The 22,885-nt window shown below is 56.5% G+C and overlaps 6 protein-coding genes across 6 annotated transcripts; all 6 read right to left on the reverse strand.

The window, feature by feature from the left end:
- Window positions 1-1,474: 1,474 nt before the first annotated feature.
- On the reverse strand, window positions 1,475-4,057 carry LBRM_34_3010 (putative ATP-dependent RNA helicase; the record flags this gene model as incomplete). The annotated part of the gene is made up of 1 exon (XM_001568357.1): window positions 1,475-4,057. The coding sequence occupies one exon, from the start codon at window positions 4,055-4,057 to the stop codon at window positions 1,475-1,477; it is 2,583 nt and encodes an 860-aa protein (XP_001568407.1).
- A 1,542-nt stretch (window positions 4,058-5,599) lies between these two features.
- Window positions 5,600-7,408, reverse strand: LBRM_34_3020 (conserved hypothetical protein; the record flags this gene model as incomplete). The annotated part of the gene is made up of 1 exon (XM_001568358.1): window positions 5,600-7,408. The coding sequence occupies one exon, from the start codon at window positions 7,406-7,408 to the stop codon at window positions 5,600-5,602; it is 1,809 nt and encodes a 602-aa protein (XP_001568408.1).
- A 2,570-nt stretch (window positions 7,409-9,978) lies between these two features.
- Window positions 9,979-15,261, reverse strand: LBRM_34_3030 (conserved hypothetical protein; the record flags this gene model as incomplete). Its single annotated transcript, XM_001568359.1, has 1 exon — window positions 9,979-15,261. The coding sequence occupies one exon, from the start codon at window positions 15,259-15,261 to the stop codon at window positions 9,979-9,981; it is 5,283 nt and encodes a 1,760-aa protein (XP_001568409.1).
- Window positions 15,262-16,126: 865 nt separating this feature from the next.
- On the reverse strand, window positions 16,127-16,651 carry LBRM_34_3040 (conserved hypothetical protein; the record flags this gene model as incomplete). Its single annotated transcript, XM_001568360.1, has 1 exon — window positions 16,127-16,651. The coding sequence occupies one exon, from the start codon at window positions 16,649-16,651 to the stop codon at window positions 16,127-16,129; it is 525 nt and encodes a 174-aa protein (XP_001568410.1).
- A 1,955-nt stretch (window positions 16,652-18,606) lies between these two features.
- On the reverse strand, window positions 18,607-19,737 carry LBRM_34_3050 (conserved hypothetical protein; the record flags this gene model as incomplete). The annotated part of the gene is made up of 1 exon (XM_001568361.1): window positions 18,607-19,737. One exon carries the CDS (start codon window positions 19,735-19,737, stop codon window positions 18,607-18,609), a length of 1,131 nt encoding a protein of 376 aa, XP_001568411.1.
- Window positions 19,738-20,714: 977 nt separating this feature from the next.
- On the reverse strand, window positions 20,715-21,863 carry LBRM_34_3060 (conserved hypothetical protein; the record flags this gene model as incomplete). Its single annotated transcript, XM_001568362.1, has 1 exon — window positions 20,715-21,863. The coding sequence occupies one exon, from the start codon at window positions 21,861-21,863 to the stop codon at window positions 20,715-20,717; it is 1,149 nt and encodes a 382-aa protein (XP_001568412.1).
- Window positions 21,864-22,885: the final 1,022 nt, after the last annotated feature.

Raw genomic sequence — 22,885 nt, forward strand, 5'->3', positions numbered from 1 at the left:
TTTGGACACGAGAACAGACAAGTTTTCACGACTTCCGTCGTACAGCGTACTGCTGTTCAATGATGATCTTGCTCTTCATACTTTATGCCCTCCCTCTCTCACCGAGCCCTCTGCTGCGTTACAAGCAACGAGCAATTTAATGACGACATAAACCACAAAAAGAGGTGGAGAAACACACATGCACACCTTTCCTCTCCCGACACGCACACACACACACACACACACACACACACACACAGACTCACAAAGTAGAGAGCGAAATGAAATGAGTCACATAAGTGACGACCAACAACAGAAGATGAAAAAAAAAGAGAGAACAAAAGACAATACACCACCACCTTGTGTTCGTGTGTCGTGCCTCAGCGGGTGTGTGGTTGTGGTGTTTCACGACCAAACAAGTCAAGAACAAAAATGAGAGCGCATGCCTGTGTACCAGAAAGAGAAAACGAGAAAAAAAAAACGAAAAAAAAAAGACAACGCGAAGAAAGGGAGGGGGAGAGGCACAACACGTTAAGTTAGGTACATTTCAGAGTTTATCTGTTTGCTTGTTTGTGGTTGTTTTTTTTTTGTTGTTGTTGTGGATCCTTCTCCCCCCCCCCTCGTATTGAGGGTTTTCTTCTGGCGCTTCCTTGGCGAGCACCCTCCCCTCCCCTTCCCCCTCGCGGCAGATCGCATCGAGCACAAGAAAGGGATCTTTTCGTTGTTGTTCGATCCGGTACTACGGACTGATGCACACTTCATCTCACCAGACAGGCATGCATGCCTGTCTGTGGACCCTCAGTCAACTTTGTGTGCTTCTTTTTACCTCTCCGTCAGCCACAAAAATGGCGGTGGTGGTGCTGCTGCGAGGGGGTTCCCTTCACTGAAGAGTAATCGTTCTTCCCTCACACGAGAACAAAAAAAAACTCAAGACACAAAAAGAAAAGGAAGGGAAAGAGAGAGAAGTAACTAAATAAGATCAAGAAAACAAATAGTACTCCCTCCCAGTGGTGGCGAAGGGGGAATGAGCATAAATGAACTAAAATCGACAAGGACACACACCCGCATACGCACACACACACACACACACACACACACATGCAGAGAGCCCCCCAAGGCTCTGGCAAAAAGCATCGGCAGTGCCATAAACCGAAGACAAAATGCGGCACGAACAGAGAAAGGCAAGCTAGCCGAGGGTAGGAGAGAAAACCAGAGGATTGGAAAACAGCTCCTGGCACACAGCACCTTCACTGCGCGGGTGCCAAGGAGAACGACCACTCATAAAGAAGCGCAGACACAAAATAGTAACGACACACACAGACCGAGACACAAGTACAGCAACCTTCCTCAGCTAATACAGTGCGTGTTGATGAGCGGTGCATACGAGTACACGTGCCTGTATGTGTCGCATACAACTCTCTTCTCCATCCAGTTACACCGCAACGTGCGCACCAAGAGAGGAGGGTCAAAACTGCCTCAGCACACTTTGAACTCCTTAAAAGCCACCGTCATCCATACCGCAGCCCCGGCGACCACCGCCAGACGGAGCGGAAGGACGGCTGTCACCCCAGGAGCCGCCGCCACCACCGCCGCCGCGACCGCCGCTGCCGCCTGAACGGTGACCGCCACCGCCACCGCCACCACCACCACCACCACGACGACGACCGCCGCCCCCAATGTCGCGAGACAGCAGCGCCTCACCTTCGACGAGCTCCGCCTCCTGCTGGAACCACTTCGGGATTTCCTGACCATGCTCGGAGAAGTACTTGTGCAGATCGAGCGCAAGGCGGCGGTTGTTTCGGTTGTAGAAAGCAGTTGCGATACCCTTGTTACCAGCCCGACCGGTACGACCAATGCGATGCGTGTAGTCGTCCATCTCTTGCGGCAGGTCAAACTGCACGACGTGTGCGACATCAGGTATATCCAATCCACGAGATGCCACATCCGTCGCGACCAGGATGGGCGTCACCTTCTGCTTAAAGTCCTCCAGGGCTGCCTCACGATCCTGCTGACGACGGTCTCCGTGGATCGTAGTGCTGCTGATGCCCTCACGGTGCAGGCGGCGGTTCACATCCTCAGCCATCTTCTTTGTCTCCACGAAGATCAGCACCATATCGCTCATCTCGTGGCCGTAAATGATCTGCAGGAGGCGGTCCATCTTTTCGTTGTCCGGTACGTGCTCGATCGTCTGGGTGATGTTCTTTGTTGTGGACCCGACGCGGCCGACTGTGAGTAAGTAATACTTGCGGCGAAGGTAGCGCTTGGCGAGGTTGAGAATGCGCTGTGGGAAGGTGGCACTGAACATGAAGGTCTGGCGGTCATCAACGGTGGGCATGTCGGTGTAGCGTGACGCGACGAGCTCCTCAATCTGCTCCTCGAATCCCATCTCCAACATGCGGTCCGCTTCGTCGAGAATGAGGAACTTGATAGCAGAGAACGAGAGGTACTCCTCATTGAACATATCGCGCAAACGGCCAGGGCAGGCAACCAGGATATCCTGCTCAAAGCGTTGCGGGTAGCGAGTTCCACCGTACACGACGTCGTAGAAGATATCTGTGTTGAAGGTGAGCTTGCGGACCTCGTCGAAAATCTGCACGGCCAGCTCGCGCGTCGGCGCCAGCACCAGCGCGATCGGGTAGCTCTTGCGCTGACGCGCTGGCGACACACCGTGAACGAGCATGTACTGCACAACAGGAATCAGGAAGGCAGCCGTCTTACCAGAGCCCGTCTGCGCACACGCCATCAGATCGCTACCAGCCAGCGCGACCGGAATACCGTATCGCTGCACAGGCGTCGGTTTCTTGTAGCCGCATCGCTCGATGTTAGCAGCCAGCGCCGGCTCGACAAGCAGGTCGGCGAAGTCCTCCACAGGCTTCACATCCCGTGGCACCATCTCCACCGGAATACTGTCGTAGTTGTCCAGTGAAATGCCTGTCTGACGGTGGCGATGCTCAAAGAGCTCCATCACCTTAGCCTCGTCGTGGCAATTCCGGCGCAGGTGCGAGGCACGTGTGACGCGACGAATGCCCGACTGCGTCTGCTGCGGAGCAGGCGAAGGCACACCCTCTTCAGCCTTAGCGGGAGCCGGGGGAGATTCCCGCGGTACCGTCGGCGCCTCTGTCGGCGCAGGTAAGGAGGTCCACGCGTTGTCCTGAGCGGCGCCGGATTCTTCCATGGCGTCGTTCTCGTTACGGAAGGAGCGGAAGTCACGGCGACCGCCACGACCACCACGTCCGCGCGGGCGGTCGTAGTCGAAGTCGCGGCCATAGTTCCCACGACGCCAGGGAGCGGAACTGCGACGATAGGGATCACTGCCGCCGTCATCGTGGTCGTCGTCCTCGTAACCCCTACCGCAGGCACGGTCACCACCCTCGGCATAGTCACCCTCGTCGTCGTAGTACCGGCGACCACCGCGACCACCGTAACCGCCACGACGGTAGCCACCACCGCCATAACCGCTGTTGTAGCTTTGGGAGTAGCCGCCTTCCTCGCCCTCCTCCTCAGGGTCACAGTACCGGCGACCACCACGACCACCGCGGCCGCCATAGCCACTGTCGTAGCTGCGGCCACCACCACGGTAGCCACCACGGCCGCCGCGGCTGTAGCCAAGGTCATCCTCGCGGTTCCCGTACTCGCATGGTGCCTCACAACTCTCCTGCGCAGGAGCGACGACACCGCCAGTCTCGGCAGGAGCGCTGGTGGGAGTCAGGGTTGTGGAAGGAGTGTTGGCGCCAGCGACATCAGACGTTGCCGGGATGGCGTTGTCCTCGTCACGGGTTTCACGGTTCGTCCAGGTGTTGTAGGAGCCACGGCTGCCGCGACCGCCGCCACGGCCACCTCGACCGCCTCGGTAGCCACCCCGTCCGCCTCGGTACTCCCCACTGTCATCGCCATTGGGGCCGCCGCCGGACGGGTCGAAACGCCAGTTGTCCGATCGGTGAGCTCCGCCCCTGCGGCCGCGCCCACCACGTGAGTATTCGCGTCGGTCGTCACGGAAGGTGCTTACTTCATCACCTTCCACGGCGCCATATCGTTGATACTCAGTGTCGGAGGTTTTCTTATCGCTGATATAATCCATAAATGCACTCGGGTTCGATCTGCGCAGGTCGTAATGGGACGTTTGTGGGGTGGAGGGTGGAAGATGCGTAGCAGGTGAGAAACAGCAGCACGTGTGTGTGTGTGTGTGGGGGGGGGGGGGGGGGAGGGGGATTAGAGAGATGATAAAGGGCGTGGTGCCGACATCGCGTAATCCGAGAGAGAAAGGGAGAGGGAAATAGCAAGATGCATGGGGAAGGAAGTAGAGAAAAGAGCATCGTAAACACGCAGAGTAAACGTACTCGATGAGAGGATGCAGCACCGTCCTTGTCCACGCGGTTACACTTGAGCAGACGACGACAATCCCACAACCCGAGAGAACAAGCGACAATCTGTGAAGATGACCAGGAAAGGCAGACGGACGTTCGATTGCATCCCTCTGGCGTTGTGTTTTCCGTTCCATTTCCCCCTCCCTTGGCACCGGCGCCACACAAACACCCACTTTTGCCGTCGTTGGGTTCACTAGTTACAGAGAAGGGCGGCTGTGTTCTGAACACTCGCACACGCATCGCCTTTCTCGCGGGTGACTTGGTGATTCGTACTGATGAGCCGCGATGAGCACCTTCATTTTAGCTGCCCTCTTTGTTGGTTTGGATGTGAGTGTCCCATTCTGCACGGGGCGGTGATGATTTTGACGCCTGCAAATGTGAGCAGCGATCGAAGAAAAAAAAGAACACGGCCTTCCCGCACTCTCTCCTCTGCCTCACCGCGGTCGCTCGCAAGCGGTGGATACGACGACTGATTGTTGCTGCAGTTTCTTTAGAGAAAAGGTGCCCTCCTCTTGTGTCTGCATCATTTCTATCTTTCTTTTTTTCCCCCCTGGGATCGCGCCCTTTCGCGGTTCAAAATGAGCGCGGAGAAAGACCACTCGTAAACGCAGTGCACGTCTGCACACAAGCATGCAGGCATCAGCACCACCACTGGCACTAGCACAGTTAAGTCAAAACAAGGTGGCTAGAAGGGGAGAAACCCAGTGAGTTGCTGTATGTGTCTGTCTGCGATAGGTGAGCCGCCTCACTTTCTAGCAGACACAACCCCGCTTCGCACCACAAGGAAATACAAGACAAAAAAGGGGAAAAACCGCTCAACCAACATCTTAGTTTCTGTTTCTCTTGATCGGGTCCAGAGAACGCCACTCGCAGCCTATCGCAGTCCATTGGGGGTTCAAAACAACCACACACCTTCTCGATTGCGGCCCTCACACGCCTCCCCTGTCCTTACCTCTCTTTCCACTCATCGTGATGCCCTTGTCTCTGTATTTCTCCGGCCGCGTTATCTTGCATCTCTCTTCATACCGCGTTCGTTTGCTTTCCATTTCGCTCAGCTACATTATTTTATGGTTCAACGTGCGCCGCTGTGCGTAAGTCTTCACAGAGCACTGAAGGGGAAAGAGAACGCGGAAGTGATAGTAGCGGTAACCGCATCTCACCCTTCGCTTCTCTGCCGTCCCGAGCCCACATCTTTGTAAACAGTGGACCAGCGTCCTCAAAATACGACGCCGCCACAAGGTTCTTCTCTTCAGTCCCTACTCGCTAATGGGTGCGGCATCCACATGCAGGGTATCGAGTGTCTGCTGGAACACTGGCAAGTCTCGGTCCCAGCTGTCCACAGAGGTCATCCACCGAATAACCAACACCGTCGCCCCGCGGGGCAGCACGTACGTACGGCAACGGCAGCCCTCGCGCGTCTCGTGAAACATGGCGCAGCCAATGCCGCTGATCTCCGTCAGCGTCGCTGAGCCTGCCGCCACATCCCCATTGGTGAAGTGGGAGAGAACGTTGTGTAGAAACTCTTTGTCATCGCTGGTGAGAACCTCCCAGGTTTTGGGCATCTCCACAACGTACTCGATCGTCATCCGCGGTGGCATCTCGTCCTCCACCGCATCGCCCAGAGGATAGTATAGGATTGTTGGCAGGTCTGTGAGCCACGGCTCATAGACAACGGCTGAGCGTGGGTGAACTGAAAAGAGAACACCAAACTTGGGCTGCACGTACACCGTTGTCACCACGTTTGTGCGCCCGTGCGACGACGCCGGCAATGGTCGCCCTGTCAATACCCCGAGCGTCGCCTTGGCAACGGGGTTGGAGACGTCGGTGGCAGCGGAGGCCGCCCACAGCGTCGCCGCAGCAGCTTGCGGGTTCTCGAGAAGAGCAGAAAACAGTTCCGCAGAGACACATATCTCCACGTGACTCTCCGACATGAAGGAGGACGGTGTAAAGGAGAGGGTCAAAGTAGCCTCTTTCGGCTCGGCATTCTCTTCCTCCGTGGAGACAGTCTTTCCATCTAGGGACGAAGCATCGATGGGCGTTGTGAGAGACGAGGTCACGTACTCGCTCCACACCGACCATTCCGACGGCACGCAGAGCTCCAGCTCTTGCCCCTCCCGCGTGTACACCACGCGGTAGTAGCCGCGGTGGACAGCGAAGGATGTGCCCGGTGTGCGAGACGCGAGCTCCGAGGACTCGTTTCCGAGTTTGACGAGTGGCACACTGACAGTGGCGCGTGCGATGGCCTCTATGACGTCAGAGAGGCCCGTCCCCTCAGCAGTCGTAGCTGGGGTAGCACTGCCAGTCCGCTTTCTGCCGCTCCCCTCACCTCTTGAGGGAGTTCTCGCGGTCAGTGACGATGGGAACACACCAGCAAACCCGCCCAGAACCGCTATAATGATGTAAGGGCCGTTCATACCTGCCAGGATGAAATAATCATCATTGACTAGAACGTGAGAAAATGTACGCGGCAGACTGCTCTGCCTCCTTTCCCTGGCCGTACCGGCGGCACTCTCGGGGTCCGTGGCCGCCGGTGGCGCAGCATCTGGTAGAGGACTCCACTGCCCCGGGTTCTCGGCAAGACGCTTCTGCAGCACCGGGTGGTGTGCCAGTAACTCAGCAAGCAAAACCTCTTCGTCCTGCTGTGTTGTGAAGAGGCCTTTTGTACACCCGGCATAGCTGCAGAAGAGAAAAGCGGTCGGCTTTGCGGCCAAGTTGTCCGCCTTGCCTTGCTTCGACCTCTCCGTGCGTCCAGCACGTGCGCTACAAGAGTGTCGCTCCACCTCGTGCATCTCGCTCGGCAGCACTAGCGGAATGGCGGCGCAGTGAGGAGGGTAGAAGACAGGCGGCGCGACGCCCCACCCAGCGGGTAGGTCTTCTGGACGCACGAGAACCGGAAGCACAGTGTGGCTCAGCGTCTCGGCAAGCTCATCGTGCGTAGTGTCCCCCGTCGTCTGATGAGCTGACCGACGCTTCTGCTGGCCCCGGCGGACCACCAGCGCGAAGAGAGCAGTTACGACGAGGACGCCGGTAACCCAGGCCTTGCGGTAGTTTGGCCTCCACTCCATTGAACAGTTTCTCTCGCCTACGTGAGAATGTCCCTCCAACGCCCCTGTCGAAGCTCTTTAGTGCTGTCGTTGCAAAAAAGGGGGCAACAGGGCTCCACGTTGGCTGAATCCAGAGCGCTCTTGAGTTTGAAAAAAAAGGAAGAAGGGTGAACGAGTGAGACTCCTGTGTCGCGGGACGAGATTTGCTACAACGGTAACGCAGGCTCTAAAGTTCCAAGAAGAGAAGGGTCACTCGAAAAAGAGAATGAGCGAGAGACGTCCGAAGTAGCGAAAAAGTGTGACCCCAGAGAGAAGAGAGCGGAAAACACAGTATAGTTAACCGCCCGATCAGCGGAAAAAAAAAATTGAGCGGGAGTGAGTGTGTAGGGCCCAGCACGTAAATGGACGTCAGCGACAAGCGCCGTGCCGACGGACACAGGGTGCACACAGACCCTCTTCAATGAAAGGGAAAGTTGTGAGAATGGCTTAGAGCCGTTAGCGAGTCCAAGGGGAGAGGACACCGAGACACTGACCACGAGAACGAGAAAGAGAGAGAGAGAGAGAGAGAGAAAGGGGGAGGTGACTAGAGAGAATTTTTTGATGTGAGAAGCGTGGGAAAGAGAAGCAGAAGGCGCACTAAAACCGAGAAAAAAAAAAAGGAAAGACGACTGCAGAACGGAGCGAAGGCGAACGATTACGTAGGAGCAAGTACACCTGGAAAAGCCGTCAACACGAGACCGAGAGACTCAAAAGGGGCGAATGTGAGAGACAGAGGTGAAAAGAGAGGGAAGAAGGTGGGGGGGGGGAGGGGGGGCTTTGTTGAAGTCCCGGAGATGCGTACGAAAGAAAAGTCAGCGCACTCACACACTAGGCTGCGATATATGTAGATGACTAGATATGAGGAACAAGTGTCAGTCTTTGGCTTCGTGTAGGGGAGATTGACGGAACGGCTTTGTGCAAAGGCGGAAAGGGGGGAGGAATCAGCCGTGGGTTGTCAGCAGAGAGATGAAACGATCCAAAGGGGAGAAGTCGGGGGAAAAAAAAGAGTGACAAAGGAGAAGAGCGAAGAAATGTGTGAGACAAACACGCACACGCGCGCATAAATCGGAGACACGGACACGACAGAGGCCCGGTGTGTGGGAAAGGGACGGTGAGTGTTTTGTGTGTGTGTGTGGGGGGGGGGGGGGGGGAGGGGGGGTATCGCTGCTATGATGCCGAGCGCCAGTGACAAGGTGTACCCCTGTCCTCCTGAGAAGTTGGGCAGCGCGTTGGACAAAAAACAGTGGGGTAGCACGCAGGTGCGCAATGCGGTCGCTTGGACAGAAAAGAACAACGGTCGAACGATGTCAGTGATCAGAAAAGCAGACAGTCACACGCGGACACATGCGTAGCAGGAAATCACCGGGGGTATGTTATGCTGGTCTGAAAGGCAAAAAGGTGGAACGAGAAGATAGAATAGCATAAATGAGCTAGAGCGCACGCTCTTGACATCGATCCGTGGTTGTCATCGTGTATTGTTGTGGCCGTAATGATTGGGTTTTGAATGCGGTCAGGAAGCAAAGAAGGGAAGTAGCACAGAAAGAGAGTGGAAGGGGGGAAGAAGTGCGCCTCTGATACGAGTGGCATCGCAGTGAACGCACGAAAGAGTTAAGGCAGTAGTGCCGGACACGCGCGAGGAGAAACTGCTGCTGGTTGTATGGAGCAACGCTCAAGTGATCACACGCAGGAGTGCGCTGCCTTTTATGAGCAATGAAAAAAGAAACTAACGTCACTCGCAGAGTATCCCTCTCCTAACAGGAGCGCGTGTGCGGAATGACTCCTCTAGCACATGCTTGTGAGTGACGAAGATTCTGCTTTACTTTTTTCCTTTTTTTTTAATGGTGTTTCACTGTGCCGGTGGCTTCGTGTGCAGTCGCTGTCCAGTATGCGGTCTACACCAACTCGAATCCCTTGTCCACAGTGGTTCAAGTTCCAGCAGTGCCCCACAGCATGAAAAAGAACATCAAAGAGAAGAGACACTCACCTTTGATTCAGTGATGGGCAGCGCGGGAGTCAAGGGGGGGGGTAGGGGGTAAATGCAACCGCGGTAAGGGAAGAAATGGATAGTACAAGTCGAAGAAGAGAAAAGGCGGCTAAATTACAAACGAGTCAGATGAGGAAGGGTACCGTAGGCGTGGGTGTAAAAGAAAGTGATAACGTTCTACATAATGCACAAGAGTATTGGAGATGACAGGGAAAGGAAAACGAGAAGCAGCGTTACACGCCTGTGAGACAGATGAAGAGCACTGGCAGTAGTGCGGTGGTCCGCACACATGAATACCCATGCATAGGTGTATATGCGTATACACATTCGCGTCTCTAGCCGTAGGGTGTGCTTGTGGGGAGGGGGGGAAACGATAAGAGAGTGTCGTCAGGGAGTCAAAAAAGAAACGGAAGGAAAGGACAGCGGAGCCATAAAATGGAAAATAAAATGACAGCAACCGTGAAGCACAACAATAAGCACTGAGGAGTGAGGAAAGGGGGCAGAGAAGTGGACAGGTGCATACACGCAGGCACACACACACGCACACACACATTGCTTACGCATCGTACTATCGGTGCGGTCGCCGAAGGCACTGATGGAGTTCACTAGAGTACATCTCCAACGTCGACACTCCCTCAAACTCGCTGCTGTACGCCAACATAGGCGGTGGGCGTAGAGTCGTCGCAGGGACGGATGATAGGGCTCGCTCTGTAATGCCCTGGAAAGACGAGTGCACTGCCACGTCATTTGTAGTCGAAGAACTGCACTTTCCATCAACATGCGTCCAGCGGGCCTTCTTGATGGAGTGAGGCGCCCTCATACGGCTATGATGTCCGGGTGCTGACGACTGCGTGAACGGCACTCGTGGGAGACGCCCGTAGCGCTGCAAAGCGATGTCGGTGGCGAAATTGGGTCTGATCTTTCCATGAGCTTGCTGCAGTTGGGACAACGGCTTTTGCTTCTGTTGATGAACCGCTGCGCTCTTATCCGCGTCGAGAACGGGGGCTGCCAGCGCACTTCCTGAGATGCGCAACGCTAGCGCCGGGGAGGTAGCATTACTAATGCAAAACGAGTCATTCACGGTGACACAGTGGCCGATGGCTACCGAGTCTTCCCTGACGCTGAAGGACAAGGTGCTGCAGCTTGTGTCTGTCGCCCTCCCTGCGGCGTCGCTTTGTGGGCCGTTCAACGTCGCCACGTTAGCTGTCAAGCTCCGCGCACCGCACGAAGGGGTTGTACCGTCTTCTAAAACTGCAGCGTCTGTGACTGCCGGCGCTACGTCTGCTGCTGCGGCCGTACGCACTGCATGCCAGGAGACACCGCCAGCTGGTCCCAAAAGAAGAGGCTTTCCTGTCACCTCTGTATTGTGCGACTTGCTCTCCTCCACGTTCACCAGAGTGTTGTGCGAGACCGGGGGCACCGGTGCCTGGGGCTTGATGCTCCGTGACTTTCGCATCCCCATCAGGTCACGCTTCTGCCAGTCTGCGATGTGAACGTGCATGTCACCGCCGCTGCCGGTGGGGCATGTCGTACTCAGGACGGCAGAAGCGGTGCTGTGCGGGTACTCACCCTCCTCGAGGGGATTACCGGCGGGCAACGAGGTGTGGTGTGGGAGGGGTCCCCAACATAGAAGCACGTCCTCGGCTAGCGCTTGTTGACTAGATGGTAGGCGCGGCAACGGACTCAAGAAAGTGCTGCAGCGCTGCGATCTGCCGCTGCTGCCGCGTCGGGTCTTCAGTCGCTGCATGTAGTCCTTAAGCACTGTTGCTGGGCTGTCGTGCCTCGACGTCACGGTCGCCTCCAGGCACGAGTACCTGAAGAGGTGGCTGGAAGTTGCCTGTTCCTGGCCTACACAAGACCCCAGTGGGTCAAAGCCCAACGATGTGAGTCGTGGATTTGACAAGGTGGCCGAAATGTCGGTCACCTCTTCGCTCTGCGGCGACAGCGACACCGCCCCCTGGCCCTCCTCTGTCGCAGACGAATCCTTGCCTGTGGTGTGGTGTGCGCAGCAGTGCGGCTGCGACACCCCCGTGAGGAAAGCAACGGCACTGTCGTCGTTCAAATCGTCGTAGCGCGGCAAGGGAGGCAGACTGAACGTGTTGTGAGGAGGCAGTGTACTAGCGGCCTCGGGTCTTTGTCTGTCGAGCACCCCACTCAGAACCATCAGGTCTTGCGTCAGCGTTCCCTGGCAGTGCCACGAAGCTGACAATGCTCGGTCCGCGTGATCGAGTCGAGAAGGTAGTTGCTCGGCCGACAAGCAGGCGACCTTCTCTCCCACACTACTGTCAAGGAACCATACCTCGTGGTTGTAGCCGGAGGTAGCGAGCACGCCACGATCGTCAAACCACCGCACACACACCACGCCGCACCGATCACTGCCGTGCTGGGTCGTTGTCGGCATACTGCCATGATACGCGGAAGCTGGACGTGCCTCTGCACCTGGCTCTGTGGTGGCACTCTGGTTCACATGCACTTGCACCGACCACACCAGTGTGGGGACTGTTAGGCCATCGCCGGCATCCAGTCCAGTGGATTCCGTCGCGACTGTCAGCGAAAACGCTGGCCGACTCGCGTGGGTGCATCGGGGCAACCTGTAGGCTTGGAGAAGGGGGCACATGCGATAGGTGTGTACGACGCCCTCAGAGTCGCCGAGGAACAAGTGATGTTGCCGTCCGTCGTAGGCCGCGGAGGTGAACTCGACGGATGCGGTAGGAGTTGCTGCGATCCCAAGCCAGTCCTCGCCAGTGGGAATGTCGTGAAGCGCGTCCGCAGCAGACTTTCTCATGGGCATAGAGAATTCCATGAAGGCCGACGTGGCATCACCCGCAACCCCTGTCGAGTCGGCTGAGGTTTCCTCAAAACTCGACTTGGTCTGCTGCAGAATGGAGGACCCGTACTGCGATACACGCAGCCTAGGCGTTGCCGGCCGTGACGCAACATAGGCCGAGCCAGGACGAGAAATGCAGGCGATCTTAGGCAGCGTAGTTCCAAGTGGCAATGGGCTAATAGCAGTCGCGTACAAGGCGTCGTTGCCGCCAGTGGTTGTGGCAGCAGTCATGTGAAGACACGGTGCCATCGCTGGTGACTGCATTGGCAGCCGTCCACGCGTCGTTACCGCTCTACCAAGGCGCGTCCTCTCCACCATCCCCATCGATGCACGCTCTGCCTCTATTGTGACCGCTGTGCAGAGTTCAGGTGTGGGATGCCGAGGATGGCAAAAGACGCTGAGCAGTTTGAACCGCTCCACCACTGGCGCGCATGACCAGCACCGGCAAACGCCGCCGGCATGCACCGTGACCAAAGCTGGGGCACTGCCGAGAAAAACCAGATCCACAAGAGCGCCGTACCCGGCAAGCCTCTTCGTAACCGGGGCATCCATCCACGCCTGCATATCGTAGATGTACACGGTGTGCTGCGCATCCGTCACAGCGACGAGCCCAAGCTCCTCCGACACCCGTAGTTGGCTCAAGGGCGACGGAGAGACAGAGATGGTGACTGAGAAAAGGACCTCCTGATTGTCCTCTTCCGATCGAACCAGCAGCGCTCCGTTTGACGTAATCGCGATCCACGTGCGCGAGATGGACGAGTAATGCATCTGCTCCACCACCGCCGTCGAACCCCCCGTGGTGCCAGAGCCGAGAGAATTGCCACGCCACCAGACTGTTGCTGTGGCAGACGTGCATTGCGAGGCATCCGACGCGAGGTCTTGAGTGGTGTACGAGACCACATCCCCGTCGCACAGCGAAATAAACACGCGACTCCCAAGTTCGTCGATGCAAACCGCCTTGATATCGACGCCGGCCTGCAATACGCCGGAGAGCGCCGTCTGACTTACCACACCGCGACGGTGCCCATGCAGGCCATCCCACACGCTGAGTCGCGTCGCGCCCTGCACCAGGAAGGTGCGGGTGCGAATATCATATATGATGTCGTAGCACACCTCTTCCTCATCACACACAAGTGAGTTGTCGCGACCGCGCAATCCCCAGGAGACGATGGAGTTGACAAAGCCACAGAGAAGCTCCTGCGTCGACTCGCAGTAAATCAAGCTGTGGCACTGGGGTCCGCCCACGTAACTCGCCTGTCCCGCACCTGTCGGTAACAAGGAAAGCAGTCCCAGATTGACAAAGAGTCCTGCAAGATTGCCGGTGAGCAGTCCGCTGCTGGGATGCGCTGCGGTACGCGTGTTGGTTGCCGGCACAGTACAAATTGAGCTGCCGAGGCGCTGCGGTACGCGATTTCCCCGGAACGACTGCACACAACGCTGCGTCGATGCATCCCAGACCTTCATGACGCCATTGGAGTCGGCGCTCACCACATGGTCAGCTGCCGCCACATAAATGAGTGCAATGATGCATGCGACGTGCTCGCCGTGTCCAGCCAGGTCAAACGGCGTGCCAGGCAGAGTGCCGTGCGAGTGCGCCTCCCACCAAAGCAGCTGGCGCCCACACGAGGTCGCCGCAACAACCCAATCGTGCTCTGGGACGTACACGAGTGTGGTGAAGTGCTCATTTACTACCCTACCAAGGTCGGATGACTTCCCTGTGAGCAGAGAAGTGGCCACGAGTCGCCCGTCAAAGCCGCACGAGTAGAGATGCGCTCCGTAGAGGCAGAAATCGACAAGACCACCGGATTCGCGCGTGTGCAGGTTGGAAAAGGTCTGCACCACCTTGAACTCCATTCCACCGCTGTGCCTGTGAGGGGCAACGACGCGCAGTACGTGGCCGAAGCTGTTGCCGAGGAAGACCGTCTCTGTGTAATCGGCGTAGGTGGGCGACTCCCGCGGCATCGCCTGGATGCGACGCACTAGACCCTCCACCAGTAGCGGTGTGACGGTCATGGTCGTGACGGCGTGCGAGAGAAGCGAGAACCAGCCACGCAGTAGTCGATCGTCCGAAGAGTAGCATAAGAACAAGTCACACCCATCCAGATAAGAAACAGCGGAGGGGCTCACTCCTGGGAGCATCTCCGGTGGTGCCGAGTAGACACGCTCGAGGGTACCCTTCGAATAAAGGATAAAAGAGCAGCTGCGGGTAGAGGCGAAGAAAAGCGACTTGTGTCCGGGCAAGCCGTCGAGGAAACGAATGAGTGCGAGATCCTCGTCCTCGTGAACAACCGCTACAGCGCGCCTGCGTATGGCATCGCTGTCTTCGCCGACGCGCGTGCGGCATGTCTGAGGGACACCCTGGACGTCGCGGTAGTAACGCTTGAATGTGGGTGCCTCGGCGGTAGTGTCCTTCTTTATTTTTTGCTTCTCCTGGGAGCGCTTTGATTGCCCTCGCAGCAGCCGCGAGAAGGTAAACCGATTCAAAGTGGTGGTACTGAGCCTCTTTCCTGCCGCATCGATGCTCGCCTCGGCAACCAGGTAGTTCACTAGCTCCTCCCAGGTGACACGCTGTTGATTGTGGATGTCGATGCGGTTGAAGAGGTGTTTGATGGGGTCGACAGAGCGTGTCGTGACGCCAGCTAGTTCCTGCCGAGTGCGGATACGGCGGGTTCGTTCCGCCTCCCGATTTGAACTGGTATCATCGAAGGCGGCGGGGGCAGGGGTCACTGGGGCGCTGGAAAGCACTTGTGGAAGCTTTCCGGGTGCGCATGGGGATGCGGAGGGCGAGGAGGCAGAGATGCCGCAGAGAGGCAGGGTACATGAGTGCAGCAGAGCAACGTTCGCGTTTGTAGCTTCGGAAAAGCAGGGGTGTGGTCTGATATGCGGGTCAAGCAGCTGTCGAAATTCTGCATAGGAGACCCCTTGTGGAAACGCGGCCCACTCCTGCTGGAGGGTGACAAGCGAGACTTCGCTACCGAGGACAATCGCCAGACGTGGCACCGGGCCTTCCTGCGGTGAACGCATCTGGAGAGAGTATTCCCTCAGCTGCTATGACGGGAGCCCCAAGAAGAGGAAAACAAACAAACAATGTGCACTTTGTTATCGCGTAGACGTGAAGAAATACGTGAAGGAGGCAAAGCGCGAGGAAAGTAGCGGGCCAAGAAATGTATCGGCGGTGTAGACATGAGCCTACATTGAACAAACAACCACCACGACAGCACAGAGGAGGAGCAGGGAGGCAGAGAGAGTGAAAACACGCGAGACACTCAGTGCCGTCCCGCGCACATAGAGTCACACCCACGCAGATCGCAGTAAGAAGCGTTGGTGCGCCAGAGCTGAACAGCAACAACAGTATCGAAAGGAGGCAACACACGCATCGATGCGATTCACGATCGCGCGCTACTGCCGCAGAACGAGAGAGACCTGCCGGTCAGCTGCATTGATGCTCACACACACACACACACACACACACGTATATATATGTGTGTGTTACCCCTCTCTGCCCCTTTCCTCTAACGCAGCTGAGAAGGCAAACATAACCGCTTGCCTTTGCGCCTCTGTTTGCTTTTGTGGTGGTTGTTGGTGGGCATACTGTGGCAGCACAGACGCACAGGTGTGGATCTGGCCCAGTCCTCTTGCGGTGGGTGTGTTTTGCCTTTCTTTCTGGCTTACATCTGTCGTGCTTGAGCGCATCAAATCCACTCCTCGCCGCGCTGGCACAGCAAACAACAAGAAAAATGGGAGGGAGTCTTCTCGAGGGAAGAGGCGGGCGGATGCGGTAAGGAGGAGCGTGACATGGAGAACCGAAAAACCTTCCCAGGGAGAAGGGAGGGGAGGGGGCGGGAGGAGGAACAAGCAAGTAGGAATGGCCGTGTCCGTCACGTTGCACTTACCCTCCATGACGCCACACGACAACGTCCGCGCCCTCTATTTGAAAGTGGCAAAAACACAAGCGCTTGTGCGTCACATAGGTGGCGAAATCGTGGCCGTAGATGACGTGCCAGCGACCACCCAACTTGGCGGTGATGTCCTTCTTGATGTCCTCCGCAATGCGGCTTAGTGCGGTCCGCTCAACGTCCCGCTCTAACTCACGGCGTGAGCCTTCCTCCTTGCGCCAGGTGGTGCGCGTCGGGATGAAAACATGCGTGTTGTAGGCTCGGAGGGCACTATCCATAATGAGCTGCAGCTCCTTTGCCGGGATGTCTACGTAGAGCGCTTCCATGTGCACGTGGGAGGCGCGGATGTCCAGCTCCACATCCTCCTCCTCTGCACCGCCGTCAGGGAAGCCGTTAACCGCGTGCATGTCAGAGAGTACAGAGCTGTTACTGTGGTCCCTTTCGGCGTTGCTGTGTCGTTGACCAGGCCGCAACGTCCTCTCAAGAACGGCGCCCTCAGCGGTGCTGCTAGTAGCCATGCTTTCCTTTCTTTGTCCAGCCAGTATATGTGCCTGTAGGTGTGTGGAGCGTTACGTGTTTCCCCTCGGTGCATATGTGAACGGGTTCGTTTACCGCGTGGGACACATTCCTTAATACCATGAAGAGAGTCGTGCGGGTGCGCTCACCACCCCCGCACACACACAGACACACACAGAGAAACAAAAGAAACGGAAGAAGAAAGGGGCATCGGTGGAGAGAAAGACGCAAAAGCGAGTAGAAGAAGAACGCTAAAATGGAGTCATAAAATGAGCTTCGGCAGCAGTGTGCTAGTCCATGACACTTGATGTATTACTTCTGCGCTGTTCTCTCGTGGGTGTTTGTATATGTGCGTCTGCGCGCCATGAGCAAACGGTGCAATCGTTAGGACAAAATAACAAGACGAATAAAGAGAGGGGGGCGCTAGAGAGCTCAGTACACGAGACTCCCACATCTTACACTCTTGCGCCATCAATCCACTCATGCCTTCACGACAACCTTTCTCATTAGAAAGTCGTTCTCGCAACAAGTATCTCCTTCCAGTACCTGGTTCTCTCTTTATATACACGCACTAACGCAAGAAAGGAGAACAGCAATCACTCACCCATCCATCACCGCACACACCCGCAAAACAGTTAGAGGTATGCCCGTTGACTTTGTTCGGATGGGCCTATATATCCTTTTTTGGTTCTTTCTCGCATGTCGAGTAGGGATGATGGAGACACACATGCGCGCTCATAACTACGCATACAACAAGAGCATCATCAGCACGCATGCACGCAGCAGCGCTTCCCGCCTTCCTTCCTCGCTGCAGTGCGCTGCCGAGACGCTGGGAGGGAGGGGGAAGTCAAAGCGGAGGATCAGAGAATGCCATCAAGGGAAGAGTGGAGAAATAGAAGTCAAGAACGACTCAAAGGAGAAACATATCCAGTAAACACGCACACACGCACGGAGAAAAGGAGCGAAAGGCACATACAAAACATAGTGTTGGGGAAAAAAACAACGCACACCGTGGCGAGTGATAAGACGGGAGTGTCTAAGGAAGAGACCAGCGTGTAAAGGCAACAAATGGGTGCACGGTGCAACGGGGGGGTGGGGGGGCGCATTCCACAATCATAACGCACCTGATGTGGGTTTCCCTCCTCCTCTTGTTCTTCTTTCAGCTTTGGCTTGTGTTAGAAATGTGTCATCGACACACACACACACAAGTGCACCCTAAACTTCACCACGATCCCAAACGTCTACAGCCAAGTAGAACAGGGAAAGGGACGCCACTTTTTCTCTACTCTTCTTTTGCTACCTTCGCCGTTAACACACGAACAAGATGAAAATGTCAGAGTGGCACACGGTGTCGGAGGACAGAGAGCGGAGGCCTGCGCAAACGTGGAGAACAGCAACAGCAAAAATGCGCTGGCCGAGTTAGAAGCTCCCTTCTTGTTGCTCCTTTCTGCTGCTCTTGTTTGCGACTGGAAAAACGGCAACGTGCTTTCCGGCAGTTTCCGCATTCGATAGCACAGGGGTAATGGTAGCGCCGACGTGAGTCCACAAGAACAACGAGGTATTACACGAGAGCGAAAGAGTCGGTGTGCTTTCGAAGAAACCGGGAAGCATGAAGCAACAAGCGAGTGCATGCAGCAAGCAGAAAAAAAAACGAGCAACGGTGACCAAACCTAAAAGACAATGAAATTCAATATCGCCCACAGACGACAGAAGAGGTGCACAAGAAGACCAGCACGCACGCCGAGAACGCAACAAGAGGAAGGGGGAGAGAGAATGAGTCTTTGGGTGTGGTGATGCGTGTGGGCAATTGAAAAAAAAGGAAACTGAGTAAAGACTTTCTCTCGCTCCCTGCATGCATGTGTGCTGGCACGAGAGTAACCGTGCGTAGAAAGAGAGGATCGCACAACTGCAAAAGGAGAAGAAACAACGTGAGGAGAGGAAAGAGGTGGGCGTGCCGCTAAAACGAGAGGTACGCGTCCAGGTTTTTAAGGCCCTGGATAAATCCAATTGTCGGCTCATCAAAGTTGAACTTGCGCCACGTGGATCGGGCAAAGTCGATGAAGCGGAGCTTGGCTCTCGCGGACGAGTCGGCCGCATCATACAGCAGGAGGACGCTTGCCGAAACAAAGGCCATGTGTTGCAGCATGAAGGTGCCATCCGGCGTACCCTCGAAGAAGTGGAGCAGCGACTCAATTTCAGCTCGTATGTGACGGATGCGCTGCTTCATGTGCACCTGTTCCGCGCTGGTGATGGCGCCCATCACCTCAGGGTGAAAGTCGAGCTGCTCATTTTCTTTTCTCTCCGCGAGTGGCTCGCCAATCGACATGAATGCTGTGAGGCATGTGCTGAGCACTCGCACGTCGGAGATGGCATACCCGATATCTTTACCAAAGCGCTCGCAAATCAAAGTCGCCGCGGCGCCCTCGTTGTTCGAAGTGTCGTGGATGTACCGCCGGCAGCCGCAGATGCGCAGCGCCGTGTTCCGCACAAGCGAGTTGTGCTCCTTCTTCATCATCCGCGCCACCTTCTCCTCCGGTGTCAGTGGCGAGTGCCGGATAAAGCCGAGCTTGACGTCCATAATGCACGGCCTCTGCATGCCCGACGTCTCATCGACGAGGCCAATACCCCAGATTCCTGTATCATACTCCTCATTGAAGCCCTTCAGCTGCTCGGCACCGTCAAAGAGCTCGTTGAACAGCGGTGCGAGAACAGCACCGCGGGCCGGCGCACCGGCTTCCATGAGGATCCACTCGTTGACACGACCGATGTACGGCTTCAGTGCTGCCGACTTGGTCATATACTTCTCAGGGAAGTGAATGGAAAAGAGAGTGGAGGTAAACACAGCCAGCTTTCCCGCAGCGTGGATGAACTTGGCGCGCGCTTCGTCGACATGAGGGTGTGCCGTGATGGGATGCTGCTTGAACGCGTCCTCCTTGGCGAGCTCCATAGCGAGGTAGTACATAATTTCCCATGCTGTCGTCGTCTTCTGGAGCGTGCTGCGGCCGTCTCGGGTTGGTTTACCATAAAAAATAGACGACTTGTGGCCGCCTACAGCCTCAAATTGACGAGGAGAGCTCTCGCCCGACATGCTAGTATACTCGATTACTATCCATAGTATCTGTATGTATGTATGTATGTATGTGTGTGTGCGTACACACTTCGTGTGTATAAGTGAACGAATAGTTCGAGTGAGTACTTCGCGTCAGCGTTCACGTGACCAACACGTAAGAAACAAACAAACAGTGAAGAAACTTCTGTGACGGCAACAGTGATACGGAGTCGCTCACTGGCGCTTCTTTCCCGTTTGAATCACGTCTTGCAGGGCTGGCACTGCCCTCGGCTCACCCTCCCTTCCTGTGATTCGAGAGAGCGCACGATGGAGAAAGACGAAGGAGAAAAAAAAGAGCACGTCGAGAAGTGGACAAAAAGAGAGAAGAGTCAGACATCCAAAACCAGCAGAAGGTTCGACACGTTGCAAGACTCTCCCCGCCTCAGCCCACTCAAGTCAACCATTCATCATGTGACCCCCGAGGATAGACATACCCTCCTCTTGGCCGCGTCAAGCGCAAAAAGGAATGTCTTGCAGACGTGTACTGTGGTGCGGGAGAAGGGGGGATACAAGGCTGAAGAAGGATGCAAGCAAGCACGGTGAGCTTCGCAATGCGCAGTCCTCAGCTTCTCCCCCCCCCAAAAAAAAAAATATCCCCTCAGATTCTCTTCACTTGCCTATCTTTTCGTTGCGGCGGGTTATTTCCGCTGCTTTCCTCTCGCGTTGACTCGCTGTTTGTGTGTGAATTCGCGCTTCTGCGCACAACGTAGGACCTTCGTCTCCATTGTCTCCGGCACACGTGTAGTCCAAGAGGAACCACGGCAGCAGGAGACAAGAGTAGAGAGAGTGAGATAGCGCCAACACAAAGTGCAGACACCTTATTCGGGGTCACAGCGTGTATGTCAGCATTGCCTTCTTGAGTGCCTGACGCCTTCGTGCCCTCCGACTCAGAGCCTCCTCTCCCACTGCCGTCGCACGCTCGAGGATGATGGTTGTGCGCGGGACTGCCATCATCGCTACTCATCCATCTGGTAGGTATGCATGCGTGCCATGAAGTCATTAGAGTCTTTGGGCAGCAAACGGTGGTACCACACGCGGTGTGACCTACGCCTCCTCGCCGCTCCTTCTGAGCGTGGCAGATTCAGCAGCGGATCATATGCTCCACTCGTGGGCCTCCACAGCTCCGCCGCCATCTCACGGGGAGCTTGCTCAGCGAGTTGGGCCCTGTCGGAAAAGAGCGGGGCGCTATCGAGCCATCGGCGCTCGAGTGGTGCCTTCTCAAGAGAAAAAGAGGACGGCGAGGGCTGGTCAGCCTCTGGGTTCAAGATGATTGCCGTCTCCCCATTGCTGTTATCACCCGGATCGAACATGAGGACCTGCTCAACCTCCCTTTTTTCCTCTATGTCATCCCCTAGCAGATTAACGGATCGTTGTCGCCGCATCTTCCGTGGCGGTGCGTTCGCGCTGGTAACCGCGCCGCTGCCGCGTTTCATTCCGCTGCGGGGACCCATGCCCCCATCCTCCACCGCCAATGTCGTCTCCTTGGTCTCGTCCAGCTCAATCACCGCCACGACAAATTCGTCGCGCAGTGTCGAAACCGAAATGTTTGTGGTGATGCGGCGCCATGGCACCGGTGCCGGCGCCATACAAAACACCTGTGTGGCAGGAGCTTCCGCCTTGCGGTAACGCGGTATGGACTCGACTGTCTTACCGTCCAGCTGCAACGTGGACACTACAAACGGCTCCGGTGTCACTTGACGTGAAACCGCGAAGAATACTGCGAAGATTGGGTCGTAGCGGTCGGCCAGCACCACCACACGACGGTGCGGTACGGCCTCCACTGACGACACGCGGTGCCGCATGCCCCAAAGATCGGACCTCGAGAGCCGCCGAAACGCCAAACTGCGGGCGGCACAGAATTCGGCCACTGTGTCCAGTAGGAGAGAGTCCTGAAGCGCCATGGACAGAGACTCAGCCGCGCCTCCGCTGGCGCCGATGGTTGCCTGCGAGGACGTCAACCCCAGGCGTGCGCCGTCCTGCTGCTGCACTTGAGAAAGGACAGACTCCGTTGCCGCACGGGCACCACGAAACCCTGCGTCGCCCTGACTGCACCGGGGAAGCGACGCCTCGCCCACTGGCGGCTGCTGCGATGACTGGGTCAGCATGTTGAAGTGCAGCGTCACGCGCTGTGCCACCTCCGCTGCTTCTGCTGCCAGCACTGGACGTTGCCGCAGATGTTCCATGATTAGGTTCACCACCTGCAGAGGCGTTGCGTGCGGTTCCGGGACAACCTGGCGGAGCAGCGCGGGGCGCTCAATGCGCCGGGTCGCACGACCGCGCTGATCGGTTCGGTCGGCCTGCTCCGCACGCGATCGTGGCACGCGAGGAATTGAGCGCTGGGGTCTTGAGGTGGCACTGCGCACGCTACTCCACTGCTTCTGCGCCATCTGTGAGGCAATTCGCCTGCTTTCAAGTATGCACTGCTTCAACTCCCCCGCGTTGCGCCACGGTGGCCGTGGCGTTGGAAGGTCGTGCCAATACACCTGCGTCTCCTTGGTTGGCATCCGGAGACAGTGCTGAGTGATCGTCTTGAATTCGCAGTATTTGGTGCTGCTTGCAGGCGCTTCGACTTTGCTTCACGCGTGGTGTGCTGTCGGCCCCTAGCAGGTACTCGGGGAGGGGGGGGGGGCGTTAGAGAGTATGAAATAGAGACGCCAACATAAGAGAGACGGGGTCAGAGAGAAGAGATTGCCACGCAGTGAAGGGGACTAAGGTGAATGGCATACCAGTTCAGTCGCCAATTCCGCTCGCCCAACACGTGGCGCATCAGTGAAAGCGATGTCGCGTAACGCAGCAGAAGCGCTGTAACCTCAGCTGCCGCCTCCCCCCTCCCCCCCCTTGGGCCGCTTTCACCGAAGCGTCACAACAGGCGCACGCTTCACATACGCGATGCACATCGCCAGTTTATGCTTGTCTTAGCTGCACTCTCTGCTACACCCCAAGTGTAGCAACGGACAGCCCGTAGTCCCCCTATGCGTGCGTGTGCGTGTGCTTCTATTTCATTTGTCGCACCTTTCCTACCCTATACGAGCCATTGCCTTCTTCATCGCTGGTGTGCGTTTGCCGCGAGCAAGCGCATGAAAGGAATGGCAGGGAGAAGACGGAAAAGGGCGTGGGCTGGAAATCA

The sequence above is a fragment of the Leishmania braziliensis genome, chromosome 35, assembly GCF_000002845.2.
Source record: "Leishmania braziliensis MHOM/BR/75/M2904 complete genome, chromosome 35".
Lineage (NCBI taxonomy): Eukaryota > Euglenozoa > Kinetoplastea > Trypanosomatida > Trypanosomatidae > Leishmania > Leishmania braziliensis.